The sequence below is a fragment of the Hippoglossus stenolepis genome, chromosome 22 (genome assembly GCF_022539355.2).
Source record: "Hippoglossus stenolepis isolate QCI-W04-F060 chromosome 22, HSTE1.2, whole genome shotgun sequence".
In the NCBI taxonomy this organism is placed as follows: Eukaryota; Metazoa; Chordata; class Actinopteri; order Pleuronectiformes; family Pleuronectidae; genus Hippoglossus; species Hippoglossus stenolepis.
Window position 1 is genome coordinate 12,042,620 of NC_061504.1, and position 25,384 is coordinate 12,068,003.

At 41.5% G+C, this 25,384-nt stretch overlaps 1 protein-coding gene across 4 annotated transcripts in view; it reads right to left on the reverse strand.

Moving 5' to 3' along the window:
- The window catches only part of chchd3a (coiled-coil-helix-coiled-coil-helix domain containing 3a), a 64,197-nt gene extending 41,197 nt beyond the window's left edge, over positions 1 to 23,000 (reverse strand). For 3 of the 4 annotated variants that reach the window (XM_035147404.2, XM_035147405.2, XM_035147403.2), the window contains exons 1-4: positions 22,754 to 23,000; positions 20,207 to 21,092; positions 11,590 to 11,683; positions 2,061 to 2,241 (exon numbers count right to left, since the gene is read on the reverse strand). In XM_035147404.2, coding sequence (XP_035003295.1) covers positions 2,061 to 2,241; positions 11,590 to 11,683; positions 20,207 to 21,092; positions 22,754 to 22,834 — 1,242 coding nt within the window. In that variant the 5' untranslated portion in view covers positions 22,835 to 23,000. The remainder of the gene's footprint in view (positions 1 to 2,060; positions 2,242 to 11,589; positions 11,684 to 20,206; positions 21,093 to 22,753) is intronic. The other variant, XM_035147406.2, reaches the window with a different exon arrangement.
- Positions 23,001 to 25,384: the final 2,384 nt, after the last annotated feature.

The following is a 25,384-nucleotide window of genomic DNA, read 5'->3' on the forward strand; positions in this document are numbered from 1 at the left end:
CAACCTCTCCCAGGAGCTCGCTCTCCATCAACTTATTGACTTTGCCCAGCAATCAGAACCAATTTCACCTTCCAATTACTGAACCTTATGGGCTCTACCACAATGTAAATCTAATTTATTGGGTATGAGATATGGAGAAAGGGTTCGGTATTTGATGAGAGTTAGAAGCATGTCATGTGAAAATTAGCCAATAGGTAGATATACTCATATTCACATGTTTTAAGTTGAATATGTTTGAAGTTGGTCTTCGTGCCATTTTCTTCTTTTGGGTGAAAAGAAATGAAGTGTCACATTAAGACAGGCAGTGGAAGGACGACAGACTTGGAAAACATTATGTTTCATCAAACACGAGTTCACTGTGGGTAGTAGCGAACAATCCTGGAGTTTGACAAACGCAGGGGGAAATGGCAATGGGTGGGAGATGTCTTGTGAGAGAGGCTGCCTTTTAAAAACGGAGAAAACTCCATTTCCAGTTGAAAAGAACAGTGGCTGGTGTAGAAGCGTCTGACTTGACAATTACATGAGTGGTAAAAGAAAAAGAAAAAAGGAAAAAGCGGCACGGCGCCTCCACTGATAACCTGTCGGATTCCATTAAAAATCCAGCACTCCAAAAAGAATGCTCAAATGGAGGAAATTATCACACACACACACATCCACACACGGTTTTAAAAACGGTAAAACTCCCAGACAGGGATTCCTTTTGCTGTAATATGCATTATTTAAGGAAGTGGGAACAAACTGGACAGAGAAAAGACACATTCAACAGAATTTATATAAAAAAACACAGAAATAACAGACAAGGAATGCAAGAAAGACTCGTAGCGAATGCACAGCAGCTGCAGCGCTTGCTAACTGTAGTTTCAAAGGCTGCTAATGTCCCTAGGTTAGCCCTAAGGCTCCAAGCAAGCGCTTCATGCAGTATAGAAGGAAAAGTAGAGGGAGTTTGTACTTCTGGAGGATGCAGGCAATGCACAAAGAGTGTGTGTGATCAGTTCAATAACATCCGCCACCCGTCACCCTGCTTCATACATAACAGATACGAAGCAGGTGATACTTTCTTGCCCTTCCTCCCCATCATTTGTGCCGTCTCTTCCCCCCGGAGAAAAATAACAGAAATTAACTATCAGAAAAAACTAAAAAACACATCACATCATGTGTCTCCTTCCCTTACTACCTCTCTCTCTCTCTCTCTCACAACCCTTTTCTCTTTTTGATTTGATCGCCGTTCCAAATGAGGGATCGCTCATACACTTGTCCTGCGGTGTGATATCACGTCAACGCTCCTCTCCTCCTCTCACTGTCTCTCTCTCGACAAAATGATTCATTTTTTCTATTACGGCGATGAGCGTGTGAAATGAGCTATATAATCAATAGCATAGGTTTGTAAACAGCAGCCGCACTCCAGGGAAAATGTGTTTTCTCTTTGAAAACAATGCAACGCCTGTGTCTGGTAAAGAACGCTCATCTGACAATGTTTACAAGGGCAATTTACAGGAAATAAAGGCGCGAGCCGCTCCAGAACGAAGGCAGCTTTATTAATACAGCAGGATGAGCCGGCAGAGTCGTGCAAGAGGACAAAACTATCAAACTACAAGATGAGACCATCTTGAAGATTTATTTACCGTACGTTGATTTGACTGAAACTGTCCTCTGAGTTTGTATTATGCTATGAAAACTACTATGAAAAGAAGATTCGGTTTGATTTATGGCTGTGTGTGTGTTTCTGGGGCCGAGTGTTGACCCAGCGGAGACACTTCTGTGAATTACGGCTAGACGCGACGCTCACACACTCATATCTCTGACATTTGTCCCTTTACCAGGCATGACCTGTCGATTGCAGCGAATAGGTTCACTCCTGTGCGTCTGTGTGATAGAACAGGAGCGTGTGAACATGAAATGGGACCTGTCTTCGGGTAAAGATGGCCCTCATCAGGGAGTCGGTACTCGCAAGGTCGTGCAGTTTAAATGCTGTTTGAAACTGCAGTGCAGATTTGAACCAACTGAATGTTAAAAGTGTTTAGGACGGGAAGGTTCACAGCGGCTGCAGAACATCAACTTACATAGATCTGGGCACGGAGCATCTCGTCCTCGGTGGCGATCCTCTCCCTTAAGAGAGCCTGCTGGAGGTTCTCCTGCACCACGGCCCGCTCCACAGAGAGGATCCTGGAAACTTCACTGTGGACCTGGGACTGGGCGTCAGCGTTAGCCTGCTCTGCTGCTCGGGTCTTCTCCAAGTCCAACCTGCGGAGCATTAGCAACAATTTATTATATTACATGTTTATGGCAGGACAACTTAGTGTTGCTTCAGACAGAAGAAAGGGTATAATAATAATGGATGTAGCATTAAATGAGTGTTAATGTAATTAAGACCTAACTAAACATATTTAAAACCTAGTACGGAATATTTTAACAAATCTAAGCCCTTTTAAGGCTTTCAATTCAGATACAATTTTACACTATTCAAGACCCTGCGGCAAACCCTGCTATCTCTATATAATATATGATGAAACAAAAGTTGGTGGCATTGTTGACAGCACTGCACACTAACGCTCCTTTTCTATTGCCCTACATCTTTATATGTGATCACACATAAGCTCTCTTTTGCACATTTCATATTTTGAAACCAAAACCAAGCTACTTTGAAACTACAAACTTTTGAAAACCATTACAGGTATCTATTCCTTATTAATTAGATATATGTCACATGAAATATTAAGCACATACAGTGGAGATATTAAGTTAAGTGGTTTTTCAGAGCAGCAGATATAACATGGCAACTTCTCTTTTTGTGTCTACAGCGCCCCCTATGCTCAGGAACCTGTTGCACCTCATGCTGAACTGTTGCACGTCAAGTCTCCCAAAAGAATTAAAAGGTCACCAAAGCAATTATGGTGCTAATGAAGAATAGACTCAGGACAATATACTTGTATATTGATTTTCAATACTAACGTCTGATTCATCCATTCATGTCCTTGCTGTTCCACAGCTTGCAAAGAGGGGGCGCCATTGAGAAGTAACATTAGAAGTTTGACTGCCCCAGATGTATCACGGTCAATTAACATCTGTCAGACAGTTCAAATCAATTTATATTAATTCCAAATAATTTGATAACACTGAAAAGTAATTTGACTATGAATATGTAAAAGACAACCGCCTAAAATAAGAATCATCAATCCAATGAAGCAGAGATGTAAACAGAGGCACCACGCTCTCTACAGACACAAGACCACCATTTGAACCCTGTCACCGGGTTCTCATAGTTGCCTAGCAACGCACTTCCCGACTCAGTGACAGTGTGCTTGATTGGAGAAGAGCAGGAACGTCCCTGAAACCCTGAACATCTTCCTCTCGTAGGAATCAAACATTCGTAGCGAGGTAAAATAAACACAGAACAGACGGATCGAGTGGCTGAGTGGATTAGAACAGACGAATGGAGATGGCAAGGATCTTAATAAACTCCAGCCTAACGGAAATCCTAACAGAGCCCTGGAAGGTAACCTTGACGAGCAGGAGGATACCGTGAAGCGAGGCTGTGTGTTCACTGGCTGTGTGATGCAGTTCACAGAAACAAAACAATAGTTCCATACAATTCCTCCACATTTAAAAAGGAGCCATCTATGATCCACCAGACGTGTAAGTGTCTGATAGTGGAAATACACTAACGGTTGTTTTTAAATGTCAGTTCATAGGAATACAATATTGTCTTCTGTCACCATCATTTTTCAAGTCGTGCTTTAAAAAGTGTGAAATTGTTTTTGATATACATAAACACTTCAGTTGAATGAATTACCCACATTCTGTCTAATTAGGTCTGTTCTTTGCTTACTTTGATAATTTATGTAAATCATCTTGGTTGTCAAGTGTGTGGAACCCAATGACTGCATATAAAGACGGACGATGTGACAGCTCCACAAAAGTGAAGCCAAAGCGTCTTGATCACCCCCTGGTGGCTGGCTGCAGTACAGCTTCTAATGCCTGCCTCCTGTATTTTAGCAGATTGGACTTGGACCAAATAAAAAAGTCTAATTAAACGTCAAACTAATTTTTATCTAAGATGGTTTCTGTCATATTACGTAGTTCTCATCACACTGATGCTATAAAAACTGGGTTAAATATGATGATTGACAACTTAGACTGACTGGCGATTGGTTGAGAGCGTGTATGAATGGGACCTCAGCACCACAGCTCCATACCTCGATTGCTGTTACTCAAGATGACAGGGTTTAAATATGGCTTATTTTTGCTTTGTTTCTGGATAGTAAAAGTCGTCCATCTTTATAAACAGTCTATGACAGAAAATCTGTTCAGAATGAAACATTTTCCTCGGTCGCCATCATTTTTCAAGTCGTGCTTTAATAGGTGTGGAAATGTTTTGATATTCATAAATGGTAAATTGGAGTGCATGACTCGTATACTGTCTCGTCAGGTTCGTTGATTGCTTATCATTATGATTTAAGTGAATCATCTTGGTTGTCAAGTGTTTGGCAAAGATACAGTTTGTGCATTTTCAACCTCATGGCTGTTTTCCTGATATTGTCAATGTGATGGATTCATTTATTCCCCCTCACCTGTGATTATACCCAAAATGTACACAGTGATGAATCCTGATGGACGGACTGACTAACTTATCACCACCTTGCACTTTTGGCTTTCAGCTGATGACAGGTAAGTCAAATGAAAATACGTCTGACGTCCTAAAGCTGCCGTTTGCCCTGCAAAACCACTAAATGTCAGAGAGCGGGAGGTGTGTGTGGGGGCAAGACGAAAAAGACCGAAAAAGAGAAAGAAAGAGAGAGAGAGAGGAAGGAGCGAGCGTGAGTGGTGGCGACATGACATGTTTGGCCCTGAGGAAGTGAAGCAGAGAGGGAGTGAGGCAGAGAGTGGGAGAGAGAGATGGAGGGAGACGGAGAGAGACCAGCCATGTCCAGTCTCACAGTCCACTGGGCTGCACACGTCAGCACACTCCATCCATCATCAAGCCCCAACTCACACACACACACACAGTCATACAGGGAGCCTCCTAATGGTCTTTTACATTCACCATTTCCCCACGATCCACGCCTCCCTGCCTGCACTGCTAATGTACCTAAGCTACCTTTACTCACGAAGCTGCGGCTTTAGCCATTGCTCCAACTGTGAGTGAAGGAACGATAAACAGAGTTCTTAGAAAGGGACTTGGGTGGTGGTCATGTGGGCCAGCAAAAGCAACAATATTCATTCTCCGTGACATGAAGTTGAAGGTTTTTTAATTTAGGTAAATGTTATTTATCTAACAAGGACAGAAATGTTTGATTAAATAAACCGTCTCTTTGACACATAAAACTTTGCTCCCAGCAAAACCAACTTCCTGCTACGCACCTGTCAGCAACACTGACACTCCAGACAGGAGAACCAAATCTCCTTTTTGTTTACCTGCTCTGCAACAGAAACCCAATGACAGACGGAGAAGCAGAATTGAAGCAGGCAAGGATAAACATAAGCTGTTTTCTGGTGTGAACTTGAAAAATCTGGTCAAGACATTTCAGAGTTTGCCTTCCACATGTGGAGAGAGCCGTTCAAAACTGAGGACAGGACATGATGTATACATGAAGCTGGATTTTTGTTTACAGCACATCTATAGTTGGTCTATAACTCCAAAAGCTTTTGAATCTTGTCTTTCCAAGGTGACATCTTCATCGGCATCTTCTACATGTATGTCACCTTTACATCTGAGATATTTGTATTTTTCCAGGTTCATGTCTGCTGCATCATTAACACGTCCTCTCATTGGCTACGAAAGGAAAGTGTTGAAAAGGTAACTGACTCAGACAAATTTGTGTTTTCACATAAAAAAGCAGCTATACTTGTAAGAAAGCTGTACCCACTGATCAAGGTCTTTTTTTGTGTGTTTTGCCAGATTAAGAATGCTGGAAATCCTCTGATGATAAACGAATGGTGGCCAAAAGCTACAACTTGGACAAGTGTGAGCGATGAGGCAAAGAGAATAGACAGCCCAGCAAAAAAAGTCTGTCTACCGACTTCCTCACAAGTGCTAACCCAAGCAAAGACTGCTATCACTAGCTGGATGCTATCTTTCTGCTTCACCTCTATTGCTTTCCAGTCATTATTGCCCTGTCCCTGGGATATTGAACGCATTTTTCATTCGACTGTAGAAGATTGGCACTGGGTGGGAAAGGAGGGGCGGGGGGGGGTGTGGGTTGCTTTGAGAAAGAATGGTTGAGTCAGAAAAAGACAGCATCTACTCATGGGAAAGAAAAAACAACATAATGCCTTCTGAGGAGAAGTGTGTGTGTGGGGCGGGGATGCTGCTGGAAAGAGAAAGAGGATAATCTTGGCCCGGTAACCTGTGTTTTGATGGCTCAGTGGATCGAGTCTTGAAAACAGTAAGATGGAAAGGCCGGACCAGGGATGTATCATTAATTTGGAGAGGAGCGGAGTGCGGGTGGGTTGGACTGTTTCGGCCATTTCCGGAAGGAGTAAATCACTTTTCAGGGGGGTGACCTTGAGCAGAAGTACAGGAGGATGCTTCAGTTCTTTTAGGAAACTACTTCTAAAAGTGACTGGAGATGCTGCAACTTCTGAACAAGCTGTGCAGGTATGTGTGTCTCTGCACATACACATGCTTTGCAAGAAACAATGATTAATGTAGACGTGTTAAAAAATGGTGGGCGAAACCATCATCATCAAGTGCTCCACAGAAAATCACATCAAATATTATTTCCCTTGCACGAATATCAAAAAATAAATATATTCACGTCTCCTGGCTTTTCCCCTTTTTTACCCATCCATCAGTTTCTGCTTCCGTCTCCTTTTTCTTCACCCACTAATGCTTCCAGTTGTCTACCTGTCATCTACACAACATGTGTCTCAATATACTCTGCCTGCCAGGACGGATTCTGACAGACCTACATAACAGCGCAGGCTCGACCCAAGTGCCTCGAAACAAAGGCATTTAAAGGCCTGATGCAATATTGATGTTAGGAATAATGTGGCTGAATGCTGGCCATGAATATTTTATGGAGCTGTGCACTCTCATTGACACACATAAACACACACACACACACACAAACACCACACCTGACTGTGTTGTGGTGTTTGAAAGGCTGGGAGCAGAGTTAAATGTATGGAGCACAGAGAACAGTGGGGATTCATTTAAAGATCCTTCACAGTTCTGAAAGGAGCATAAAAGCCATTTTCTCATCTACGTCTACTTTATCCACAGTTAGAGCTAACTGATAATGTTTCATGCTACAATCAAGCATCATCAGAGGTAAAGGTAGAATAATATCAGCGGTATAAAGCTCAGGCTCCCAACAGTAAACAGTCCATCTACTGGAATACGTTCAGCTGCCTGATGGTTATCATGGTGCAGCTAACAGAGCTTAAACTCTGAGATGGTTGGAAATTACATCAAATTTCTCCTGAACAGACTGATTCTATCTGTTCATATCAGACCACGTTGAGTAATAGCAGATTTCCTAGTTGATAAGAGCCAAAAAGCATAACTGACTACACAGGTCAACCACAGGCCACAGTACGAAGATTTGATTTCCCTTTTGTAAAATAGTGTATGTACTGTTCAACATTTCCTTATGAAGTGGAAACGGGGGAATTGAACAACAATGTGATAAAGTTGGAAATTGCAGTACATCTTATTGAAGATAATAAGTTTGTTCTGAAACACTTTTTATCTTATTTGTTGAAATCTTCTCCATGTCCCGATAACCATCAATAAATGAAGTTGTCGACGTATCATTTCATTGGGATTAACAAGTCGGAGACGAGAGCCTCTGATAGATAGAGAGCGAGTCAAGAAAAGTCGACCTCTAGCAGTTGTCAGACAGTGCATGTTCACGTGTTTTGACGAGAGGTGTGATAGGAGGGGATGAGATGTATCAGTTACATATTTTCAAACTGTAGCCTGCTATTGCTAAATTTTTCTGGATTACCAACCCTCACTTTAATGCAGATAATGAAAAGGTGGGATGAATGACACACAGATACATATGTCCAGAGAAGGAAAAGCAACGCACATCTGTTGCTGTTGTAAGGTGGTAATAGATGAGCAGCAAGTGGTTTCTAGGGTTTATCAGATGGTTGGTGTGAGTTTAGCTGGTTGCTATGACACTCTCTATGGTTACTAGGGTATCTCTAGATCATCGGTACAGTGTTTTGGGGCGTTTTCGTTCACAAGGCCACTGCATGGAGTGGTTGCTAAGGTGACTCTGGTGTTAAGCCTATAATGCATTTTGCAAACTTGTTTTTTTAAAAGGTTTTGTATAATATAATGATGATTATTATATTTAGCACTACTGCCATGTTTATTTTGATTGATTGTATTATTCATACTGTAATGATTATTACTATTAGTACAGGTGTGAGGGGGCTGTAGAGTTTTAAGGGTGTACTATATTTTGACAGTACTCACAGATAGAATATCATGAAGTTACAGAAAGTGCAGTAAGAGAATCTGATCAAAGACCCGTGATGCTGCTGATTCAGGCACATTTTTAAAGAAGAATCACAACTCCCCAGAAACACTCCTGACAATCGGGTAGGATTCAGGAAGTTTTTCCTTTCTGATCACCCCAGACTTTCTACTTTGTGTAGTTGAGTACCTGTATTTCTGTGCAAAGATAAATTATATAAATAAACAAAATGTAAAAATCTATAGGCTCTGCTATCTGTCTGCATTTGATCCAGGAGCAATAAACAATTTAACAGGCTGCCTGTGTAACACAGAGAGGAAAACAGAGGCTCCGGGGGAAGGTCAGTGTTCTCATTCAAAAGTCTGACATGTAATTATAATCACACAAGCGAAAAACAAGCTGCATGACTACATGCTGAAATAATGGGCATAAGTTTCACAACTGTGACATGTAAGTGTGCTCTGTATGGGCAGGGGGAGGAGAACGATGGCTGATGGCTGGAGAAAAACAGAAAAAAACAGGAGACAGGAGGAGAAAGAGACAAGAAAGAAATGGAGGGAAAGGTGCAAGAATAACACCGAGAAGAATTGGATCGAATGGCGACACGGGATGAGTTGGGTTGAGGGAGGGGAGACAGAATGCTGTGCGCGTTCTCCAGCCCCCACTCATCCCTCCTTCTCTCTCATCCCTTTCTCTGAGTCGTTCTGCTCTGCTGCCTCACAGAGAAGCGGCAGAGGCAAATCTGCTCCCTGCAGCCGCTCCTTGCTACAAATGAGTTTAAGGCTGCACCCAAATGAACTCTTCACACAGCCCTTACTTCACTCCTGGCAGAGCAAAACATGCAGACCCACATCTCTCTCGTCATCTATGGACCTGAAGCCAAACAGAAGAAATACTGCCTCATCTAAACACCACTGTTCCTGAAAATTTCCGAGATCTGGTTGCTCTAAATGGCAAAAACTGCACAGGATGGAATAACAAAGTTAACAATGTAATCAGAAAGTTTTGTCCACAATGTCATTTCCTGTCAGACCGCTGTTGTTAAATAAATTGCCAGAAGTACTCAAACAATGAATTCGGAGTGATTGGCAGCAGGACTTCCTATCTGCATTTCTTTATTCTGAAAAGGTCATAAATGAGCATCAAAGCAATATGTGTTAAAAGCATTTTAACAACCAACAAAGTGCAGGAGCCATTTTGGGGTTTAACATGATTTGGTTCTCGTATAGCTTGTGTTTGTACTCTCTCCCACTGACCTGGGCTTTTTCACATATTCTTCCATTTCCCTGCGTTCAAGCTGTGCAGCAGTTTCACTGCAGGGTTCCACAGCTAGTGAGACACTGTGTGGCCTTTCTAGCTCAGCTTTGATACACTCAGACACACAAAGAATATCTTCCTTCAACTTTTGCAACAAATGTTATCTCGTCTCTTTGCTGCTCTTCTAGCACAGCCAAGGCCAAAACCCCTGGGCCATGTTTGCCTTCAACAACCAAAAACTCTCAATAGTTACCAAAGGAAAATAGAAAAGTTGAACTGTGGTGACAGAAAATTAAGTGGGCGCCTTTTTCTGTCGTGAAGTATAGAGGTGTGTGAGGTTGTTGTGATCAAATTAAAAAGAATTGCACACACCCATACATATCAGTCCCAAAAATGTGCCTTATTTTTGTAATCAAGATGCATTAATTATTCCCTGTAAAATTGTCAATAAAACACCCCATCTCACAACATAAAAGACATTTTCTAAAATCCTGGATCCAGCCCATAATCAAGATCCAAACCAAAATTTACTGAGTTCTTTCCTCAGCCCATGCCCCATCCTTCCACTGAGTTTTGTGAGAATCCATTCAGTAGTTTCTTTGCATAATCCTAACAAATAACCAGGGGTGAAAACATAACATCCTTGGCTGAAGTAATTAAGGTTTAGTACATTAAGTGTTTCTTCCTCAGCATCATTACATTGTGATTTATTTTATGACTTTCTGACTCCAGATAAAACCCATCACTGAGCAGCACCTGGCCCATGATTACTGCCTACAAAACTATTAGCAAGGAAAATGGACACGTGCATGAAAACACACTCACAAAAACACAAATTGAACAAAAATAATGTGACAAAAAAAAAGACCACAAACAAAAAAATCGAGGGATTGAAAGCCAACATGATTTCAATTAATTGCAAGGAGGGCGTAATTCTGAAGCACTTACTGAACAGACATCAATAAGTGAACTGCAGGAAGTGGTTACAAAAAAATAAAATAGCCAGGGGAGAAAGAGAAATCAATAGACAAATGATTTCTCAACACCACTTATTAATTTCTCTCTTCCTGAATGAGGCTCAAAAACGAGGCTAATCACTAGGCTAACACTACCTCCTCCTGGACATAGAAAGGTTGTGTCCCCCTCATACAGTACAATGGTGCATTTAGTGGTTAATCACAGCTGTTCATTGACTGGGGGTCTGCTGGAGAACATCCAGGTCTGTTAGAGAAAGGGGGGAGCAACACGATTATCGGACATTACAGCATGTGCACCTGCTTCTTCGGGGTCAAAAAGAAGAGGAGAGCACAGGCGATGACAGGAAGAGAGGAGAGAATGGAATACGCTCCTCACACCAAGAGGGTGTTTCTTCATCGTGAAGGTCTAATTGATCACCCACTCAACGCCCAGGAAATTACCTGAAGAACGCACCCTCCTTTCTCAGGCATGATTAATTGATCCAGAAAGGAGAGGAAAGAAGCCGAAATAGAGGCAGGGAAAAGTGCTGATGTGCTTCGGAAGAGAGCAGATTGGAAACAGTGGGAATCGGAAAGTCTGCTGCTGACCTTTTTGACTATTAATGAGGGCGGAAAATAGTCAAATCTGAGAGTGTCTTCCGTTTATAATGAAATCCGGGAGCAGGAGTTGACACTCGTGTTGTACCGTGATTCATGATCCAAAAGGAGGAAGATAGAGGAAAAGGAGAAATGGGTAGAGAGAGACGCACATAAGGAACAGCAGAGAGTCTGATTTTCAGTAAACTCAACTCTTGATTTCAGCTAAAAGGGAAACACTCGATTCTGAAGTAAAACACAACAAAAATATTGGTGCAAAGTTAGACATAACCATTCCATTCAAGGCCATAACCAACGTTTGTGCATGAGTTTGTGTGCGTGTATCTAACCAGGCTTGCAGCTCTTGCTCTGCCTTGGCCCTCTCCTCCTCAAAGCCTTTGTGCAGCTCAACAGAAATCTTCTTCCTCAGGGCCTCTTCGTCGACTGGGACACAAAGAGAAAGAGAGAAGCAAAAAGAAAGAGAAATGGTTAAAGAGGGAGATTTTGAAGCAGAACAGCTCTTGTTTGACATATTTGGACACAGGGTAGAATGATACAGTCTAAAAACAACAGAAAAAAAAAGAAAGGAATAAGAGAAATGTGGGTGCTTGTTTAACAGGTGATGAAAAAATCTGTATAATTTAAAACAATGCATCACTAATGCTGTTTTCAAACATGAACTCCAGAACTTCAGTTTTTCAGTTTTGCGTCCATTGAAGGTTAGAAACATTATCAACTCGCTCGCTGGGAATTTTCTGGACATTTTACTAGGGGGTTGGCAGGAAAAGCTTCGGAGAATGTCTGGATCATCTGACTCGGACATTAGCGTTCTCACAAACAGCCCCTCTGGAAAATAAGAGTACAGTGCAAGTCTGAAAAGCCGCTTAAAATAAACAAAGAAAAAAATCCCCACATCATCTAAATGCATGCACACACACCATCCATCCTAAAACCACACAGCGCCCCACCCTGCCTACATGTATTGGTATCATCATATCATCATACATGTATAATTCCATGTCTCCGCTGGTCTGTCTTGGCAGGTAATTAAGCATGAAAGCAAAGATGCCAGTCGGCACCCGGGCTAGAACGTGCTCTGAAGGCAGAAGTGCCACGCAGTGTGCTGCGACACTGCAGTGATTGGACGAGAGTCTGAGTGTGTCAAGATTACTCTCCCACTGCATTAGTAAGATGGGATAATCCCTATTGTCAGAGTCTATTATTACCAGGTAATGTGTGCTAACAGCAGGCAGGTTGAAAGGCAAACACACACAAAAACCTAATTCCAGCTAATTCAGACCAATAATAAGAATAAAATGTGCAAAACCATACTTTTCTTTATTAAGGCTGTAAAAGAAACCTTAAGACATCCTTAAGAAAACTGTATTGATATATTTACTATGCTTATTCTGTGATAATAGAAATTTATTAAAAAATTATAAAGTTTATTGTCATACTGGTACAATTGTGTAAACTTACTTAAAAAAAGTAAGTCAAGAAGCAAAAGTACAGTGAAGTAATAAATAACAATTACACTAATGATAAGATATCAAAATAATGTGTATTTATATAATAAATATACATAATAAAATAAAAATACTCAATAGGTGCTTGATGCCAACCAAAGACTGTTGATAAAGATCGAGAAAGCGTCTTTTCTTCCTCACACTATCCAGAAATGAAATCAAAATATCCAACTTGGTCCAAGTCTCATCTGCTAACATGGAAGAGGCACAGTGTCCATCTTTATATACAGTCTATGTGTTCAACGTGTGTTGTTAGTGGTGGCTAATTTGTTTATTATGTTCTTTCAAAATCACAACTGGAATTAGAAAACAAACAATTCAAAAGGTTGCCTGTGAAGTTAAAATTCTGTTTGGATAAAACAAGATTTAGTTTTGTTGTTTCAAGTAAAAGCAGAAGCCTCAATTCCAATATCATGGTCTAATTAAATGTTTTTAATGTTATTTGGCCCGGAGCCGTTGCAGTTGTCTTGGAAATCTATTTAAAGGCTTCTGAGATACCCGGTGAAAGCACTGACAGAATTACAAACTCTGAGGGAAAGGTTGGAAAAGACACAAAACAATTAGATCCCCAATTCTCAGCTTTAAATTGATATTTTCTCCAGCAATGGTGGTTGTCTCCTTTTAACACTGCTGATTCAATACGATCTATCTCTATGCAATTTGCCCCTGAAACAAATTCTCCATCACAGAGACTCATAAAAATAATTACATTTTAAGGGAATGAATATTAACTGGCGCTTGTGGTGGCCTGAACCTCAGCGCAGATTCAATGTATTCTGCAGCGTGTGAATACCGAATAAAGATTCACTTTCAACGTTGTTAAAATTAAAAACAAGTTAATGATACTGTTGAACTTAAAGGTGACCAGTTACCGAGAGCTTTCTAGAGTTAATATGCTAATATTAAATATTATTTCCACTCGACAAGATGGCTTCTCTGCAAGGTACCCGGGATTTAAGTCTGAAGTTAGTGGAGCGGCTTTCTCCTGCTTTGCTCCCTGGTCATGGAATAACCTCCAGAACTCTCCCAGCTTAATGATTTCGTCTCCCTGGGAGAATTCAAAGCCGTGATAGAAAGCTGAGGAACTGAAGAGAGTCCCTGAGCTGGATTTTGTCTCATGTAGCTGCGGCTTTTTATCTGTTTTTTGACATGGTCCATTTTCCTTAATTGTTCCTTGTCTGTTTTGATATGCTTTATTTCTTTAATGTGCTTTCTTGGCCAGGTCTCAATACCTCAAGGCATTTCCTGGATAAATTACGGTTATGGATACATAAAATCTCTGCTCATTAACATGTACTAATGCAGTGGCCGTTTTAAACCTGCCTGTTGGGAACGGGCTGTTTGCTTGGGCTCTGTGAATGTGAGTTGCAGCTTTCTTTCTGAAACTGTGACTGAAGGACTCAGTCAGCAGGATCCCGAAGCCTCGCCACCAGTGCTGCTCAAAGAGCTGCTCAGCTGTTCTGTGAAGCTCGACTCAGAACCTGGAACCTGGAGAATCAAGTATCGTTGTTGATAAGTTATGATAAGTCTGTGTTTATTTAAAGGTTATTAATATTGAATGTATCACGCGTCCAAATTGAACCAAATTCGACACTGCACTTCCTTGGGCCCAAACAAATACACATGCAAAGTGTGTAGCTGATAAGATGAAGCTTTCTTGAGATATGCGTTCCACATAGAGACATTTCTGCAATTACTACATATATCCCATCTTGGCCAGGTCTCCTTTGAAAAAGAGAGTTTAATCTAAAGAGACTTCCTGGTTAAGTAAAGGTTATGGACAAATCAGATCTCTGCTCATTAACAGGTCTTCTCAACTTCCTTTAGCTCCTTTACCGCACTCAGCAAAAAGACAGTTAATGTACTTCGTTGTTTCTGATTTACACCCTCTACATCCTTTTCTTCTCTTGCACCAGAGGACGAATATGAAGAACTCGCTGAGTGACAATGATTTGGTCGAGTGAAGTGAAATGAATAAGCATCAGGTAGAGGGAGGTTCTGTATGACAGCGCTTCACAAGAAACACTAGTGCAAACACAGGTGGTGATTGACAGTTGACAACTCTTTGCTGCGCAGTGTCTCCGCAAAGACAGAGGCTGCTGTCACCTTCTGTCCAGAGTGTGAGAAAACAATATCCATCATGTTTGACAGCACTCAGAAGCAACATTGATCTCACTTCGGCGGAGAGTCTAATTACAACTCTGTTTAGAACCGCGGCAGTCGGCCCAACCTGTCGAGCTACAGGCAAAGAAGAACAAGACTTTACCAAGAAATACATGTTAACATCAGGTGCTGGGCTGTGATCACCTTGTGTCAGAAAGAACGCTGATAATGCATTAACTTTTGACCTTTCGTCATTTTCAGATGCAGCGGGCAGTTGTTTTTAGTGAAAACACTCTGCTGATGTCACTACACGCTCTAATAGCCACCAAACTGCAGGCGCACATAGTTAAAAGCTAGATCATGAGCTTAGTGGAACATTGAGCGACTAAAAGAGCGACGTATATCTCACTAAAACAAGTGAAAACCAAAAGAGAAAAAGCTTATGTTGAGAGCCTGAGTTGGCTGATAAAAATCTGTCAATATGAGACTTTCACTGACATACAGAAACTTTATTTAACAGAATATTCTGTAAACATTTCTATGTCATAAGGGTTTGATCACAACATCTAAGGAATCCTTGCCAAAAATGTTTTAAATCTATTTATCAGAGGGTATATTGGTGTAGGATATTCTTTACTCCCTAATATCTGCATTGGCCTGAAATAAATCTACATTGGTAAGGCTCTATGTTGGGCATTCATTTGTCAGATGACCAGAAACACACAGCTGAAGAGGAATATTGCTCCAGTGCTGCTCAATTTGTGAAAGTTTGAAATGAGTCACTTTCAACGCAACAACTTTAAAAAGGTGATAATATGTTAATGTCCTCACCGCTTGTTCTGCTGCCCGTGGCCAAAACAGAATTTATAACTGTACCGAACTGACAAGCTAATGTCAAATCATCCCACATTGAAACTGGTGATTATGGCTGCAAACAGTAGTTTAGCTCTGGGCCACAATGAGACAAGCAGCTGAAGCAACAGTTCAGAGTCTCTGTGAGTCTCTAGATCTTTATAGTGGATGGATGCACTGTGTGCTGGACACCAAGCTCAGGAAACTCAAGAGGTCAAACCCTGATATTTTCCAATCAGGTAGATTCACCTTTCAGCATCAACTGTCCTTTAAAATCGCTCAGACTTACTTTGAAAATATTTACCCTCTAGCAGCTTGTGCTAGGAAAAGTAAAAATTTGAAATCTCTCCAAGTTCAGACGAGACTAAGCAACTGCTCATTTATCACCACATTCTCTTCAGCCCTGGAGAGAGAGAATTCAGATAGCTAGCAGGCCCACAGGGTCAGCTGGAGAACAGGTTCTGATATGATAAACACTGTCTGGGGTCCTCGAGAGAGGCTGGTCGGGGTCAGAGACAATTCCAGATCGACAGAGCCCATGTCAATCCTGAGTAGGACATGTAAATGTTAAAAAGATTAAAAACTCATCATCTCTTTAGACGTGTCCCCCTGCTTTTCCTTATACACCAATCACTACACCCCTGTGGAAAAACCCAGAGAGGAGGAAAGGCGGTGGAGCACAGACTATTGGCAGTGGAGATAATAGACGATGGCAAATTGCGTTTCTCATCAGAAGTTTCATTAACCCCAGGACCCGCGTGGAGGGCATAATCTGTAACATTACCACTTCCTCACGTTTCTAGCTTGCACTTAGTCGAGTCACCGCGCACCTTTCACTATGTTCAAATAGGAAAAAAAATTATAAAAAAGCGCCAGGAGCAAGCTGCCAGCAGTGGCGGGCAGGTGCCATTTCAGATTTTCTCTTTTATTCACAACCTTTCCTGTAAATTCAATCCCATGTTATGGAATAGGACCTGACTGATCAATTTAGGTTTTCACGAGATACTAAGAAATGTCAGCTTCAATCAAGAGTAATCCTTTTCACAAGTTTCACACTCGCCTATATGTCCACACACACCAAGTCACCCACATCTCTCCCTTTGTCTCTGCATGTTCCCCCCGTTCTTTATGCTGCATCTGGGAGACATCTTTAAGCAGACTATTAGTCCAGCGCAGTGTGTGGGCTCGGGCATATGAATATTTATAGCACATTGGAGAAGGTGTAGGAGGTTCAACCTTGACTATGGTGTAATCAGCACACATACTGACTCAGGCCATGATTTAGAGACAGCCGACCTGCTGAGTGCTTCACTCGATACCCAACTCTCGTGGACACACATAATCAATGTCTGCCTCATTAAGGTCGTAGCCTTTAAGGATCGGGCTGAACTTTGCAAGTTTTTAACTAGATTCGCATTCATCGTACCTTTTTCCTCTTCTTCTTTAACAAGAGCATGCTTGATCAATCGTCCGAAGTCAAATTTGTCCACTCCTTTATAACACAGGGTGAGTTGGGTACATTTTAGCTATGAGGTGACCTTGCAAGGACGGTATGTTTAAAATACCTCAGTAAATGTCAACGTACATTACTGTGGTGAGACAAATATGGGCTGGTGGCTGGAAAAGGTCAGCCGCAAACTTACAGTTAAATTGAAACTGCAGTGAGACAACAAAACTGAAAATTGTGGTTGTGACGGTGTAGCAGCAAACATACTTTACAGAAGGACAACGACAACTTCATGACCTCCAGCAGACTATTTAGGACTTGATTTCATAACTAACCTTTTAATAGATCAGCAGATTTGTTGCTGTGACAGCACAAGGCAATGTCTCATAACAGCTACACTCAACACATACCTAACCTTTAACAAAATTAAGTGGGATACGGTCAAATTTATCTTTTAATCTGTAAACCAATTATCTCAAACAGTAGAGGGATACTTTTATTTGACATTTGACAGCAGGCCCAGAGTTAAAAAAGGTTATATCCACATAAGTTTTAAAACAAAGCACTTTGGCTCCGCATATGTCTGGTGTCCCACACTACTGCAGAGTTTTCGAGCCCCTAAAACTTAATTGTTTTAAATACTGGCCCTATTTTAGCTTATTAACGCGTCGGGTAGCGTTTTAATCAGCACTGGCAGAAATGGATGCTTTTGAAATGATGACACAGACAACCACATTTAAGAATCAGGACTTATCCTTTCCCCCGATTTGTCAAGCTCCTGTCACATGACCCTTTTTGGAAGAAAATAAGCAGCATCAGCCTGGATTACCAAGAGTGACTGCAATGAAATACAAGCAGTGCAGACCTTGGTGTCTCTGGTAGCAGCTGTTGCAAGGTTAAATTCTGCATTTGATAATACTACTGTGTGTTTTCAAGCTTGTTAGCATGGCCAGAGGTGAGAGTTGATGCAAAGCTAAAATGCACATTTGGAAGGGAGGTTGTTTTTGTTTTGAAACACAGAAAAACTTTAATTAAAAAGCTCCAGTGTGTAGGATTTAGGGGATTTATTGGGAGAAAAGGTTGTCATTCGAAAATAAATCTCCTGACACTAAGAATAATTTAGATTTAGTTATCTTATAATGAGCCCTTTATATCTATATTAGGAGCAGGTCCACTTCCACGAAGTCCGCTATGTTACACCGCCATGTTTCTACAGTGGCCCAGATGGACAAACCAAACACTTGCTCTAAAGAGGGCCTTTCGCATTTTAACATCACCTGAAGGACACAAGAAAGGGGTGAGGCGAGTGAAATTCACTGGGTTGCAATCTGCATCTTCACTGCTAGAGGTCACTACACTATACACTGAAACTTTCGTAGTCCAGTTGTATTTTTGATGTGCTGAAACAAACATTACATAAACTTCAGTGTCGTATCATCAAAAGCCCTGCGGCCAAATAAAAAGTTTTGTACACAATACACCCACCCAAACACCATCTCCAGCCGTCCCTTAATGAGGCCTGGTGTTTTGCTGTGTGAAAGTGCGGAGGTGTCGTTTTAATCACTGGAGTCAGTGTGGCGTGGCATAAGTTGGCCTTTTTTTAATTACCTTACTGATTGAGCCCAGTCAAGGATGGGGGAGCCTGCCCACACCCTGGATGCCACCTTCTGAGGAACTTGCACCCACGCCCCATTCTGCACCGTGTAATGAATAGGTAACATTCAAATGTCCTCTGCTGGATGTGTCAAAAGATAAGGGACGTGCGCCCACGTTAAAAAGACAGGAATGCTAAAACTTTGCTTTAAAAGATAAGTGGGAAAAAAAGTTTGAGTTTGAGTCCGTCTATAAACTATGTAACTCAATTAACCCTGCAATATAATACAGTGTTACTGTATTATCTGTAGTAATAGGGTTGACTTTGCAAAATCTTCTTTTAGATGCACAAAATCCTTGGCGCTTCTCAGAAGAAATTATAGAGATGCTCAAGTCTTAATGGGGCTATAAAAGTTTTTTTCTCTCATATTTAAACCCGTGATAACTACATTTTTTTGCAAGTTGAGATCAGTAGAGACAGGCTGAAAACACAATACTGGAATATTATCACCTCATGAAGTTGCAAATTTAAACATTAAGAAAATATGAGCATTAGAAATTAATTTGGGATCATAGGTTATGGATTTAATCAAATCCTGAGGGAAATATGTGACTAATGCATCTGAATGCTACATTGTTTACTATCTAGTCGAAAGCTGTCTGTCATTGGGTGCTGTAAATGTAGAACCAAAATAGTGAAGATACGGCCAAGAAAACCATGAAGCATTGTAAAACTGACAGCATCTGCAGAATTGGTTGATAAGTCTTAGTGGAATATTAACAATAAATGTAATATAATTTGTGTTACGATCCATTTTTTAAATAAAACACTGATTATGGCTGCTTAACTGAAGGGGGAATTAAATGCTGGGAATAAAAAAAAGCACCCATATTCAACAACAGTAGAAGCTGCGGCTGAGGTTGAATGCTCTCACAAACCTCGGGGAGAAGGAGGGTTACCATGACAGCTTGAGCTCCACAGTGACGAGGCAGAATGGAAGGCCACTAATTACAGCATCAATTTATTAACACTATTACATGAAAGAATTAATCATTTCATTAACAGTTAGGGGATGGCAATGAATCATAATGTGACCAAAGCTACTGTGAGGCCCATTTTTTAAATGAAGACTAATTACAATCTGCACGGAAAAGTTGGGAGACAAAAAGCTTAGGGTGGCTTAAACACCCATAAAATAAACAATATTAAAATTCAATATAGCCAGACTTAAATCCTTGGACAGTTCCTTCCTCCTAACCTTTGCTTTCTAATTAACCGTGCCCAACACATTTCAGGATAAAATGAGCAATTACCCAGAACAATTCATTTCTTCCGTTTTTTTTAATAAAGAATTATGAACTCCTGTCTCTTGTTAGAAGGAACAAGACACAAGTTTCTCCAGGTGTTGCGGGGGTCACATCTGCAAGAATGCAGTAAAAACTCACCGGCTGGTGGAGGAGGAGGTGGTGGGACTGGAATCGACTCGGGCACTGCCACAGGCTCTGGGACTGGAGCAGCGGGTACTGGCTCTACTGGGAGCTGAGGAGGAGGTGCAACTGGTTCACAAGGAGAAGTAAACTCTGGCATTGGAGGCGAAGCAAGTGGCTCAGCGGGCTGCAGGGACAATGTGTCCACTGAAGGAGGCGGCAGTGGTGGCAGAGTGAGCGCAGGCTCGAGAATTGGAGGGAAAGAGAGGGGTTCGGATTGAGGAGGAGGGGGAGCAGCCATGGGTTCCATCTCGACAGGAGAAGGACATGTTATGGGCTCAGATACAAATGCAGGAGCAATGGATTCAATGGATTCAATGGATTCAATCACCTGTGGAGGAGCAATAGCTTCCATTACAGGAGCAGAAGCAGCAATGGGCTGATTTATGGGAGGAGGAGGAGGAGGAGGAGGAGAGGGTTCAATTACAAGGGGAGGAGAAGCAAGCACAGCGAGCTCTTCCACCGCAGCTGAAGCAGTGCAGGGAGCAGGAGCAGGGGGAGCTGGGAGCAATGTAGGCAAAGATGAGGATGGGAGCACCATGTCAGCTATGGTGGGGGCTGCTACCTGTTCTGCAGGAGGCTGAGGAGGAGGAGGTGGTGGAGGTGTAGCCACAGTCTCTGTGGCAAGTGGAGCTGGTGGAGGTGGAGCTGGAGGTGCAACAGGTTCTACGAGAGGAGGGGGAGGAGGCAAGGAGGTGATCGGGTCAAAGGGGGGAGGCAGTGGCCGGAGGAGAGGAGAGGAAGTAAGTGTCGGCTCCAAGGGAGGTGGTCGAGTGGGAGCACGTTGTTGTTTTTTAGGAGGAGCTGCGGGTTCCCTCATGCGGTTGAGGACATTCTCAGAAAGCTGCAGGACAGTGAAAGAAAAGTTTTAGAGGAACAATGAAGTTGATTTAAAGGAATCATTTGACAGTATATACATTCTGTTTAATCAGATTAGAGCCAAACCAATATGGATTTTGGGGGGTTGATACCGATATCAGGTAGTTAAAGATACACAGAACAATATTAGCAAGTTTCATGCCAACTGACAAATTAAAAGTTGAATATGAACTGGAGAACGATTAAGGAGTAAAACATTTTCGATTGTTTGTTTAAACAAAGGAGACACGGTATGTGGATAAGTGAGTTTCAGAGATGCAGATTTCTGTACCTCTGATCAAAGTCACTCCTCGCTGGATTAAGTTATGGAAAACTAGACATTGTTTCCCACCAGTGAATAAAAAAGGCTTAATTTTCAATGTGTTTACATAAACTGGCATGAACAGGGTTACAGCTCATGGGAAAGCTAAGGTAGACGGACTCTGTTGGCTCGAGTATTGATTGACAGGAGTCCTGCCAAGTAAACACCTCCACTCTGATCAGCTAAAGCCTCTCAATCTATATTTAACAAGAGCTGACAGTGTCGTGCAGACACGGCCACAGCTCCCACGTTATATACTCACTCTATTTCAATAACATCATCCACGTACACGTTACCACCTTTAAAAACAAAACCTCATGAGAATAACATTAAGGATGCAACAGTGTGTCCTTTGTTTTCTTTTTGTTTCCTTATCCAAGAATACATTTTACAACCGTAAGTGGCAGTTCAATTGTTTCAGATATAGGAGGATATGATAACGTGGACAACAAATTCGATTCAAATGAAAATAAAATGTAATAATAACAGTAAAAGGGGGTTTCTAATAATTCTAAGACATCAGTTTTTGGCCGCTCTCTAAGGATTTGTAGTACAATGCAACCACAAATCAGAATTTGTCTCATAGGGCTTAACAAGATGCGACATCTTCTGTCCCTAACCCTCAACAAGGAAAAACTACCGAAAAACCCTATTAACAGAGGGCCACATGTGAGGGATCACCTCTCCCAGGACAGACAGCTTTTATTTTACTTTCGCTTTTATTTTACTTTCGCTTTTGTTTTGATTTAACTATTGCCCTGCATCAACACAGTAACATATCATCAATCACAACTTCTATCCCCTATCATGGATCCAGATGTGGACATGTTCTTCTGGTTAAGTGAGAGGGAAGTTGTCCCCAACTTCTTTCTCACTTCAGCAGGCGGTTGTCAAAACAGGCAACTGTCACCAGCACGTGCAGGAAGACTTACTTTCATTCATTCATTCTGAGGGGTACTGAGAGGAGAGCACGAGGCTGGTGACGTCAGTGTCAACACTCCCCAAAAGAAGACATTCAAAAGTTCAGTGTGTGTGTGTGTGTTTGAAAGAGAGAGAGATATTTATATACACACACACACACACACACACACCTGAGAAGCTATTAGTTAACTAAAGTAAACCTCCACTACTTTAGCTTAGCCTGGTGTGTAGCCTTCACAATGAATGAAGAGGCTACATCAATGTAGCATAGCTAGCTTTAGATTAAAGCTTATTTTAGCATCCTCGTTAGCATGACATGTAACATCCTGATTCATCCCAGTGTGACAGTGGGATCGTGCAGCAGCAGCCGGTTCCCTCCACGGCTCTGTGTAATGTCAACTCACCCGAATGCCCTTCACCACCGATATATTCTCGTTCTCGTCCGACTCGAACGACACACGGCGGGTGCTGTTGTTCGCTCCCATGGTCAGACCGCGGCTTGTCACAGCGACACCAATCTACACGAGCTGTGTGGCAGGTACATCCAGCGAGGCTCCCCACACGGTTCGGTAGCGATGGGACTCAGGCAGAGTTCACAGGGGCCCACACGACCGAGCTTCAGAGACTAGACTTCCGTAGCATGACGCGGCGCAGGAACGACAGAGCTGATTGGACAGAGGGGCCGCACGTCCTAACGTCAGCGATTTTCATTGGTCTACATTTGTGTGCGGGCAGAGAGGGAGTGTGACAGGTCCAAGCACAGCCTTTGACATCTGTCTGTTTGTAGTTTAAGTTATTATATTATATTATATTATATTATTGTCCCTCTAATACAATTCTATGTTCGGGATAAAACATAAACATATTATTTTAATGCAGCAAACCCTAAATCCTTCACATCCCATCTTGATTGGTCTACATTTGTAAGCGGCAGAGAAGGAGTGTGACAGGTGCAAGCATTGTGTTTCACATCATTCGTCTGTTGTAATAAAATTATTATTATTTAGTTTTGTTATCCCTCAAGTACAATTCTATATCCTGATAAAACATAAGCCGTCTTTGTAAATCTGTGCAGACTACACACTAGAGGGTATCTCTCTTTTCGTCCTTTTAGGTCTAACAACCTTTTACTAAGATTTTTCCTATGGTGGATATTGTTTTCTATTTAGTGTAAAATCTAATCCTGGCAATTAACATGTAAGTCTGTTTTCATTTTTCCATGATTAGTGTTTTAGTTTTTATATTATCTCACCACTTTGACCACAAGACGCTTCCATCTATTTACACACACACACACACATTCAGCTCAGCTCTCATTGGAGATTTGGGGTTCAGTGTCTTGCCCAAGAACACTTCGGCATGCGGACTGCCGGGGATTGAACCAGGGATTGACCAACCAACTTTTAGGGTAGTGGATAACCCACTGTACCTCCTGAGCCACAGCTGGATGAAAAATACAGATGGGAAATACTTTTGCATCACAGTTTGCATCACAGGTGTGAGCAGTTCTTGGACCTAAACGAATCAGAACTTATATCATTAAAAAATTATTTACTTGGTAGTGAGCCACTTACATTTGGTAATTCACATTCAGTCAGAACAAAGAAACTAAATCCAAATGGCACAGGCAAGCAGGTAAGACAGAAGATAGATGAAGTGTGGTGGGAGGAGGAGTGCAGGAGAAAAGCTTAGAGGGCCACAGAGACAATCCAATAAAAAACAGTGCTGAAAATAAGTAGCAGCAACCCGGCGGATGAGATGGTGCAATCAGCACGAGAACACATGTAGTGATCACGCTCTGTAAGAAGCAGATCTTAACCTTGTCTTCATTCACCACCCGTCTTATAAGACAAGTCATTGAACTATTTAATTAACAGTGAAATATATATTCCAGACACCTCGGTTAATTAGTGTTTCTACTATTACTAGTAGTTATTCTATGTAATATACTGTTATCACATGTGAAACACAATCCCAAGTCTTAGTGGCATCCTAAGGAAATGAATGGGGGGAAAAAAACTGCAGCGATGAGGCATCTTATAAATGATGAGTGGTTTACAGAACAATCACGGACGAGACAAAAGACATGCCCCCCACCCCCCATGTTGAAATTTGTATGAAAATATGGTGATAAAATGCACTTTTATTAACATTAGTGAATCACATGAGCGCAGGAAGGTCAAATGTACACGTTGAACATTCATCTCCACCATACTGATTGAAAATTAGATGGAAAAAGTTCAGCTGTAAGTGTGCAGAGAGAATTCATTGTAACTTTTCTTTTTTATTGTATAATACTTTATATAATACAATATCTATTTCAGAAGCTCATACAGCCTCATACAGCCGCTGGAAATTTGATGTGTCTCAAGGAGAGAGGATATTATAAGGAATGACAGTTCATAAGAACCGTCCTCCAAACTTGATATATTATACGCAAAGAATAACCCAATACAATTTTTTATAATGCACTTTTCTGTTGATCTTTGTGTTTTTATGTCCTCTGCACTGAATAAGTTTCGGATGCTGTGCAAACGTAATTCAATAAAGATCCTTTTTAAGAATTCATTCTGGTTGTGTATTGGGCACTATTATTGAGAAATGCCACGTACACAGAGGACTCGCATTCAAATCTTTTACACAATAAAAAACATGATCAAATACACATTTTAATATAAAGCCATGGTCGGCAAATATGTGCAAAATGAAACACGTAGCTGTCATATCGGATGTAGAACTTTATAATGAGTTACATGCAGAGGATGTAACTCATTACGAATCACAGGGAGTAGTGACATGAGTTACACCTTGAGAAAACTCGACAGACTACACTACATGTATTTTAATGTATTCATGTAGGTGTAATCACTTATAACAGTAAAATACACACAGTATTTCCTCAGATCCTGAGTTTTAAATAATCTTCATCTTCTTTTGTTCTCTGAGATGATGTGTACCCATTCAGACATTCCGTGTTTTGTCCTATTGTCATGGACCGATTCCCCCAAGGGGGTTTGCCTTCACCTCCACTGTGA